Source organism: Podarcis bocagei (genome assembly GCF_964188305.1).
Source record: "Podarcis bocagei genome assembly, chromosome: 7".
Lineage (NCBI taxonomy): Eukaryota > Metazoa > Chordata > Lepidosauria > Squamata > Lacertidae > Podarcis > Podarcis bocagei.
The window spans coordinates 20,832,219-20,842,146 of NC_138132.1; the positions used below are offsets into that span (position 1 = coordinate 20,832,219).

The 9,928-nt window shown below is 49.1% G+C and overlaps 1 protein-coding gene across 3 annotated transcripts in view; it reads right to left on the reverse strand.

The window, feature by feature from the left end:
- KMT2B (lysine methyltransferase 2B) overlaps positions 1-5,599 on the reverse strand; it is a 62,653-nt gene extending 57,054 nt beyond the window's left edge. For 2 of the 3 annotated variants that reach the window (XM_081201846.1, XM_081201845.1), the window contains exon 1: positions 5,144-5,599. In XM_081201846.1, coding sequence (XP_081057972.1) covers positions 5,144-5,467 — 324 coding nt within the window. In that variant the 5' untranslated portion in view covers positions 5,468-5,599. The remainder of the gene's footprint in view (positions 1-5,143) is intronic. The other variant, XM_081201847.1, reaches the window with a different exon arrangement.
- Positions 5,600-9,928: the final 4,329 nt, after the last annotated feature.

A 9,928-nucleotide genomic window follows, 5' to 3' on the forward strand; every position in this document is an offset into this window, starting at 1 on the left:
CTACTGATACTGTGGACTACAGCTCCTGTCAACTCCAGCCAGTTTGGCCCACACTCAGGGGTGACGGAATTTTTCATTCCAAAATATTTGGAAGGAAAGACACCATGTTGGGGAAGACTGCAGTAGACACATGCACGGCTGTGACCCAAACTCTGTTCCAAGGGCAACCCGATGGAACAGGTTTGAAAAACACCTGCAGCCACATCGTCTGTGGCGAGTAAGAACTTTCCACACGTGTACAGCCATCTTGTGGAAACGCAAAACACAACTGGATCTGGCCAGGGGTCGTGCAATAGCTGTTGCATGAACCAGAGATACAAAGATGACTGCATTTCACTCATGGCAAAGGGGTAACCTGCATAAAGAAATGTAGGCTCAGTTACCACTGGTGGTGTTTTCTCCTTGAAAGAGCTGAGATATTAGCTATTTAACCAACCAAAGAAACAGAAAATAACTGCACTTCATGTGCTTCCATACTCGACAAGGGAGAAATATGTGGGTACACACACCACCAGTTCTTTTATGGTTAGTATTTGGTTGGGTTTTTTCCCCCTTGGGTGAAGGTGGAATTCTTAGTACTCATATGGTAGGGATTACCTAAACTTGCAGGAGAAGCCGGTGATTTTATGCCCAGCTGTAGACACGATGGAGGGATCTGCTCTTCTCTGCACTGCCTGTAAATTAGAGGGTGTTTTAAAAGCAACCTCAGCTGTTATTCCCAGTTCACATCTCCTTTGTCATCAGGAAGCATGCAAGCCCCCTGTACAGTGGAACCTCGGTTGTTGAACGCTTCGGAAGCCAAACAATTCGGAACCCGAACGGCGACAACCCGGAAGTGAATGCTTCCGGTTTTGAATGATTTTTGGAAGCTGAATGGCTTCCAAGATACATTTTTCATTTCTTTCCATTGACTTTGCAGCCAGCCCATTGATCCTTGGTTTTCAAACTTTTCGGAAACTGAACGGTCTTCTGGAACGGATTAAGTTTTAAAACCGAGGTTCCACTGTACGCTAAATATTGTGACCAATTCTTATTGCCATAAGCTTCCAACGTTTCTTTTTACAGTAATTTGTCTGCTCAGGATCCCCTGCACATTGCATAGGATTCTGGGGTGCATTCTATGGCACACTGCATTTACACAAGGTGCCTGTTGCTCTAAATCTGAGCTGGGGAACCATTTTTTTTAGCCAGAGGCCTACATTCTCTTCTAGACAAGCTGCCTAGGGGGCAGAACAATGAATACACATTTCCCCCTTTGTACAGTACAGTATGCTTGTTTCTTTCCCTCTCACACTTCCCTCTCTATTCTCCACCCAGGCAAGCAAGGGTCTTGTGTTCAGGGACACATTCCAAATTTGCAAAAAAAAACAAAAAACACCACACTCAAGGAGGATGCCAGGCAGAGTCAGTGGGGGTGTGCACCCTGGGGACAGTCTCAAGAGACAGAGGGGCTTGGAGGGTCACATTTGACTCCTGGGCCTAAGGTTCCCCACCCCTGCCCTAAATGAACCAAGTGCACACACCAAGACATGCAGACTGGAACTGTACTCTAGGATGCATCCAACACTCCCTTTGTGGCTGCATGCTTTACAAGACAATCTGTGGTTGACAGAAACCTCTTACCAAGGAAACCTTAAAATGCCATCAATGCTTTTTCTATGGATGAACCCAAACTGTGTAGCCCAACAAGTGCTGAGAACCACATATCAGTTTCCAGTGCCTATGTCAGGGGTGGGAACCTGTGGCCCTCCACAGGTTGCTGTGCTACAACTCCCACCCTAACCTAGCCACTGGGCATGCTGGCTGTGGTTGACTGAAGTGCAAATGCAGCAACATCTGGAGTGCTGCAGGTTCCCCATGTTGACCGAAGACAGCAACAGCCACTAGCAAGAGATGGATTTAATCACAAGGAAAGCTGATTACCCAAGTGATTTCACCAAGCCCTCTTCCAAAGGCTGAAGTCACTCCCTGCCAAGGCGATGGCCTTCCAGTATATTCTGCCCACCCAGTCAAAATCTATCAAGGTGTCAAATCATGCATCTCTGGTCACTAGTTGTCCTTGTGTGCTTTCAGCCAAGTTTCTAGTGCTAAGGGCAGGTCAAGCAGAAGCTTTTCTTACCTTGAGTAGCCCTCTTCCTTTCTCCTACAAACATTTCAAGTCTTCCTAGAAAATAGGCCATCTCACCCTAAGAAGCCCAATTTGTGCCAAATAGTTCTCAAACCTCTTAGCTTAGGGCGCTTTCAAAACTGGTCCCTTTTGCATCTTCTGGAAAGCTAACTGCTAGGCACCTGCATACTTTTTTAATTTGCTAGGGGACCAAAATCTGCCATCTAAAAATACCCATCCTGGGCTTTCCCTTGAACAACAACAGAAAGGAGACAATCTGCAAAGGTCTAGTCAGACGAGATGCTTACAAAACAAAAGTGGTGGGCTCCTTCAGAAGGACAGACTATAAACTGAATAAAGCACAGTACAATCACATATTACATGCATTTAACTTGCACAATTTCAAGCATACATGGTTGAAGATAGATAGCTGAAATCGCACAAGTTAAATCCAAGCAAGGTGGAAAGTTAAAAGCTCTTTCGAACTGGGTCCGCTGGGGGCAACCCAGTGTGAAAAAATAGCTTTTAAGACCTCTGCCATGCTTGCGAGGCAAGGCCTGTTTGGTGTGTGAGCTATGGGAGTACTGGGGCGGGGAGAGTTATTTCTCTTTTCCTATCACCCAGTAGTCGCAAGGTGGCTCCAAGGGTTTGGGTATGTGTAATTTTTATGTATACACAGAACCCTTGGAACCAAACCCTGATGTAAGATGTGATCACACTGTAAATACACTTCCATCTACAATGGACACTTCATAGGGCAGATGCAGGTTCACATGCCAGATTGCTTCTTCATACACCAAAAAAAAAGAGAGTCCGACCATGTACAAGACTCACATGCCAGGGTATAGGCAAGGCTTGAAACCGCCCCCACCCCCGCTGCCAAATACCCAAGTTCTCTATGTGGAAATATATTTGTATTTTGTTTTAATATAGAGATTTGATCAAGCTCCCTACCACCACCCAGCAGATTTACCAGCTGAGGGCAAAGAAGCAACTTGCAACTACCACAAATGAATCTTTCTGCTTTATTATGTTATTCCACAAATCACAGACTGCACAGACTCTCAGACCAAGCACTGGAAATTTGTTTGTACTGTACCTGAAATGAGGCACACCTAAACAGCTGTCAAGGACACACAACATAAACGAGTATGGATACACGCCTGGGAGCACAGAAAAGATCACCCCATTGCAATGCCAGTGCTTTTCTTGAAGGCACCACCCCCTGTGCTAGCAATATACATAAACGGCATCACTTTCACAATTATGAAACAACAGGTAGTGATTGGCAACTTCATCCAGGCCAAAGACACTGAATTCTGGAAGCTAGGCTTTTCCCATTGGTGGCAGAGGTAGTCAGACCTATAGGATGCAAATCTTCCAAAGCAGAAACTGAAATCCTTCAAGAGAAAACCAGCATCTGAAATTCAGTTAGCTACTAAGAGAAGAACAAAACTTAATAGTTTCTTAAATAAAGCCCAGATACCAGCTAGTCAGTCAGCCGATAACTTGTCCCTTACCTCAGTTTCACTCTCAGACTCTGCTAAATGTTTGTGTCCCATGTTGCACTGCAGCAAGATTTCAGGAGATTAACTTTTAACTCTCATTTGCAATCAGCCGAGATAGGTGTACAATAGTGAAAGACAAGCAGTAGCCCAGCTCAGTCATAACTGCTTCCTTTCTTGACATTTCTTTACAATCCTTTCTAGCATATTTCTCCGGGGACTCGAAAGTCACCCAAACACCCATCCTCCCCACCTTAGAAAACCCCAAGATCCATTCTTCCAACACAAGCCTTCCATCACCGGCATATTGATTCCCCTTGTTCCCTGGTGAACAGCAACAATTTACCTCTATGCAGCTTGAAACCTTCGAAGAGTGAAGTTATTTTCCCAAATTGCTGGAAGAATCTCTGTATGGTGAAGGCCATCCCTGGTTAGGCTAGTTTCTCCCATGTGTCTAATGCTACAGGAGCAGGGAGGAGACAGCAGAGCAGGTGACTAAGCGCTGTCAGATTTCTTCTTCCAAGGACCAAGGTAGGAACAAAAGCCCCATATGTCTGATCGCACCACACCCCTGCCTAGCCAGAGACAGGGCCATTCTGCCCAAACCGCCTTAAGTTTGAAAGCACCTATTGAAGAAGAAGCTAAGTGCAAACAACAGGGAAGCTCAAAGGCAATCCCTCCCCTGTCTCTCCCCCCAAGGAGGGCAGCATCTGTTCACCATGGCTACCTGATAAAAGTGTTGCATGCAGCAATCCAAAGTGGGAGGCACAGCCTGCATAAAGGAGAAGCTGATCCTGACAGCTGAACAAAGCTGATTCCCCCGCACCTCCTTATAGTCCAGGTCTGTTGACACAGAAGCATCCCTTCTGTGCTCAACAGGACTTGCTCCTGGACATGCCTGCAGCCTCAAATCCCACATCACCAGTGCAGGTCACCATGTGCCAGCAGACGAACTTATCTCCCCTGCAAGGAGGCCCAGCTCATCCTCACAAGCCAGATAGACCCCCACCACCAGCGCTACCCTCACGCACACACCCCCAAAGCCAATTTCCTGTGGGGGGGGGGAGAGCATCTAAGCTCAGCCCAGGAAGCACAAGCATGGGATTTAAGGCCAGCTTCCAGCCTCCAGCCCAGGAAGCAGGAGAAAAGAGAGGAGGGGGGGCGCAAACTCCAGGGATCCTGCCCTACTTTGCAGGTGAGCTCTGTGGCAGGGTTCGCATCATCCTCAACAAGCCTCCCCACCCCCACTGCAATTAAGAAACTAAACCAACCAAGAACACACGCTCCTGTTGGAGAAATGCATCGATGAAGGGAGTGAAAAAGCAATGCGGTTCCAGCCCAGGTCTTGCCGGAGAAGAGGACTACGGTGCTTCTGCACCCCACCCCCCTTTAACAGCTGAGCACCATCGCGCGGGTGCACTCGGCGCGACCCCACCCCACCGGGGTGCGTGAGCTTCCGCAGCGCCTCCCGCGCCCCCTGTCAAGACGGGGCCCGCAGCCTCCCAGCCCCACCAGCTGCAGGGATTCTCACCGGCTCCTCTTCGCCCCCGCTGCTGCCGCCTCCGCTGCTGCTGCTGCTGTCCCCCAGCAGGCCCTGCAGGCGGCGCCAGCTCCGGCTGAGGCCCAGGAGGATCCCCAGGGTGGTGTCCGTCGCGGCCCGCTCCCCGTCCCCAGGAGCGGCCCAGACCAGCAGGCGCGGCGCCAGCAGCGAGACCCTCGCGCGGCTGCCGGCCCCTGCGCCCCGCGCGCGGCACCCGCCGGGCCGGCCAGGGAAGCGGCCCCGCGCCTGCGAGGCCCCGGACGAGCCGCCGCTGCTGCTGCCGCCGCCTCCCGCCGAAGCCGCCGCCGCCGCCATCTTTAAACACTGAGAGGAGCCCAGGGGGGCCGGGCCGCCACAATAACAATCCTCCGCAGGAGCCTTCAAGCGCCGAGCGCGGGGCAGCCTGGGAGCCCGAGTCCCGCCGAGGGGGGCTGTGCAATGCGACGGGAGGGAGGGCGCGAAGGGAAGGGACCGCGCTTCCCGTCGGCCGCTGCGCCCCGGAAGTGGCCCTCTGTCGCCGCCGCGCACTATGGGAAGGGAAGTCCGCCGCTGGGAGGGAGCCCCGCCGCGTGAAGCGAAGAGGGCGGAGGGGAGGGACTACGTCTCCCGTCAAGCACCGCGGCCGACACCCGAGCTAAGCTGCCCTCCGGCGTGGTGGGCGACTGAGGCGGCTGTAAATGGCTCCTCGCGCAAGGGGTGAAGAGCGGGGCGCGGGTCCGCTCGTGTGCCTGAGGGATAAAGAGTCGGGTTCAGCCCGGGCAATGAAGGCAGGAGCCGTGGGAGGCTTGAAAGAGCGAATGAGGAACGAGTCCATTTCGCGTTCGGGGCGAGAGGGAAGGCGCGGCGGCGGCGACAAGACTACAGCTCCCAGCATGCAGCGCGAGGCCCGGTCTCGTCTGGAATGCACCCTGGGAGTTGTAGTCGGGGTGGGGCTGGACGGCGCGGCCCGTAGAATGCTGTCACAGAGAGAAATCCCCGAAGGGACGATGAATGAAGGGCGCCACTGCCCCAGCGAGCAGCCCTGAGGAATAGCGTCCTGCAGCACACAGAGCATCGCCGCGACCATTTAACGCGGTGGGGAGAGAAGAAACACAGACAGTCTCCCTCCATTTGACAGTGGACAAGCCACGTTAAGCCGACAAGTCCCCTCCCGCTCTGAACTTAAAAGTTGCCGAAGTTTGGGGAGAATGAATGAATGAAGATCGCGCGCGCGCACCCTGAACGCGACGAAGTAAAGAAGCTGCAGCGACGGGACAGACAAAACCAAACTCTGAATGCCTCTGTATGCGAGATTTGGGGTCTGTGCGAGTGAGACAAGGAACGCGTGCGGGATAGAGTGAGAATTTGGGGAGGAAATGGTACAACAGCTTTCCCGCCCCGAAAAGGCAGATAAACCTGAAAAAGCAGGATCTTTATCACGTTGTTGTATATACAAAAGATTTCACGAAGCAGGAACAGGAATGTTTACGAAGGTGCGGAGTGGAGGCTGAGGGAGAGAGACTTTCAGTCTATTCATCCCTCCCAATTCCCTCGGGGAAACGCACGTTTTTGGCCACTTTCGTGTTCAGGCCGAATGAAACATTTACAAGTGCATTTATGTTTCAAAGGATCAGCCAACTCCCAAACCGGTCTTCCCTCATGTTGAAACGTCTCTCTCTCTCTCTAAGCCAACTAAGATGCCAGAATGCACTACACTACTTGGGCTGCAAGTCAGGCTGCTCTTTAAAAATTGCTATTTTGTTTAAAAACAAAACATGACGTACAAGTGTCTCTTTAAGGGGGGGGGGAACCATGGCGAAAGCTTCTAGCACACCTTGCTCCCCGATATGCTATGATACCAGGTATAGGGTGCTTAAAAAGACAAAACCCAAGGAAGCATTACAAAACAAAAGCCAACCACCACCAGCCGTCTGAAGTCATACATTTCTTTCTGACACCCTAGGATGCTAACACATATTCTCCATCTCCACCAGCTGTCTGCGTAAACCAGATCCAGTGGCACAACCCTAGAGGATTACTCCCAGGCAAGCTTGTATATGGGATTGCAGCCCCAACTAGGGTTGCGTGCCTAACATACATTTAAAACACGACTCCCCCCCCCCAAAAAAAAATTAATAATCCTGAGAACTCTAGATTTCCCCTCACAGAGCTACCATTCCCAGCACCCTTAATAAACTACAGTTCCTAGGATATTTTGGTGGAAGGCATGTGCTTTAAGTATATGATGCAGATGCAGACTAGCTAGTTTACGGTTTCAGCAGAATCACAGAATCAGACTGCACAGTTACCAGTCCAACACACTGTCAAACTGAAGGAGGGCAGGTAGCGTTTAAGTGTTTTGTTAATTTTTCTACCTGAGCAGAAAGTCTCCCACAGTGTTTAAGGACATGTTTGCCAGAATTTGTTTGGCTTCCTTTGTGTCATCTTTCTTTCTTTTTTTAACCTGGCTTTTTCTGATAGACCCAAGGTTGCTACATAATGTGCCAGTTACATTTTAATCCTCCTCTTGGAAATCACATTGTTACTCCTAAGTCTTAATAGACACATAGAATTACTCTTTGAACTTGCCCTCCAAAACACCTTATTTTGTTTTTTATTTAAAATACTAATCAGTCTTCAGTTCTTTTCTAAATGGGATCAGAGCAGCTATCGGTCCATTACAATGCCGCTAAGCAAAACACTTGTTGTTGTTGTTTAGTCGTGTCCAACTCTTCGTGACCCCATGGACCAGAGCACACCAGGCACTCCTGTCTTTCACTGCCTCCCACAGTTTGGTCAAACTCATGCTGGTAGCTTCGAGAACACTGTCCAGCCATCTCGTCCTCTGTCGTCCCCTTCTCCTTGTGCCCTCAATCTTTCCCAACATCAGGGTCTTTTCCATGGAGTCTTCTCTTCTCATGAGGTGGCCAAAGTATTGGAGCCTCAACTTCAGGATCTGTCCTTCCAGTGAGCACTCAGGGCTGATTTCCTTCAGAATGGATAGGTTTGATCTTGTTGCAGTCCATGGGACTCTCAAGAGTCTCCTCCAGCACCATAATTCAAAAGCATCAATTCTTCAGCCATCAGCCTTCTTTATGGTCCAGCTCTCACTTCCATACATCACTAAAGCAAAACACTACAAGTAATAAACAGATGCAACAATTTGGAAGTAAGAGTGCATAAGATTGCAGCCCTAGAGATAAAAACCCACAAATCTTTTCCCACCAGGGGGAAGAAAGACATTCCTTTAAAATACTGATATTCTGCTTTTTCATCTCAAGGCAACTCCTTGATGGGAGTTGCAGTCTAAAACATCTGAAGGAAACTACATCAGTTGCCCCAGCTTAGTAAACATCTAGACTACCCTTTAGCATGAGACTTTGTGGGAGTTGCACACACTAAAAACAACAGACAGTAAAAGCACTATAAATTGTTGAGGAGGCTCTCTCAATTAACTGGAGAAGTTCACACAGGAGAAGGCAGTTTGTAACACTGTATACTGCTTCTCGACCATCATGGTTCTCAAAGTAGTTTGCAAGAAGGAAAATGAAATATTGTAACTACTGAAACAATATAAAGCTTTGATAGGCATGAAACCAGCAAGTAAAAAGAAAACAAAGCCCTAAGTGTGTCTGGAAATGGTGCAATGAAATAAATGTATTTAATTGCCTACAAAAGGATGGTTGGGGTTTATTAACAGGCATCAAGGAGGGGAATGTCAGAGATGAATGGTGTTCTTGAACTGTTACGTTCACCTGGATGTAGCCTACTGGGTGACAGTGACATCCATTGCCCCGCCCACTCTTGCATCTGGCCACATCCTCCACTGGCATGTGGCCCCCAGAGGGTTACCTATGAGGCAATGTGGACCTTGGGCTGGGGGGGGGGAATCCCAGCACTATGTGAGTCAGAGGACAGAGAGGAAAGACAGAGATTGTGGTATAAGTCACCTTATACAATCTAATCTAAATATTGGCAAAATGTATTTCCTTGGAAGTCAATGCCACTGAGTTCAATGGGAGCCACTCTGATTGTGTAAGGCCATTCTTCATATTTGTTTTCCTTCCCCTTTCTTGTTGTTAAAAGACGCCTTATTGTAAACTGTTCAAAGAGCTTTATTGTAGAACAGTACATAAATGTAGTAACTGAAGAAAAATAAGTGTGGATCTCTAAAGGAGAGGTGTCAGGGCTTATTATGTGTCTGCAAACCACCATCAAACCAATGTGAGCGTGTGCATATGTGGGAGGGGGCAGACTAGCTGTGGTCACTCTTCTGCGAGGGAAGACCACTCTGCACATGCCCATGGACACTTTGAAATCACTCCACATGTTTTGAGGAAGACCCCTGGATTAAGAAGAAAGTTCAGGGCTGAGCTCAGATATAGGCCCCTATCTGCACTGTACAGCGAAAGTGGTATCAGACCAGTTTTAAGTGGTTGTGGCTTCCCCCAAATATTCCTGGGAAATGTAAGGGGTGATGAGAGTTGTTAGGAGACCCCTGTCCCCCCAGAGCTACACTTAGCATAATTCCCTTGGAAGAGGAATACTCTGAGCATTGTAGATCTCTGAGGAGTTGATCATCAACAACAACAGGGGTCTAGTAACAACTTTCAGCACCCTTAACAATCTACAGTTCTCAGGATTCTTTGCGGAGGGAGCCATGACTGTTTACAGTTGTATGATACTGTTTTAAATGGGTGGTGTCGACGAGGCCAAATATTGGGCCCGAGTGTGGGAGAAGAACCATATTTAGGACCTGGTAGGTGTTGCACCCTGCAGAGCTGGAGAGTTCACAGG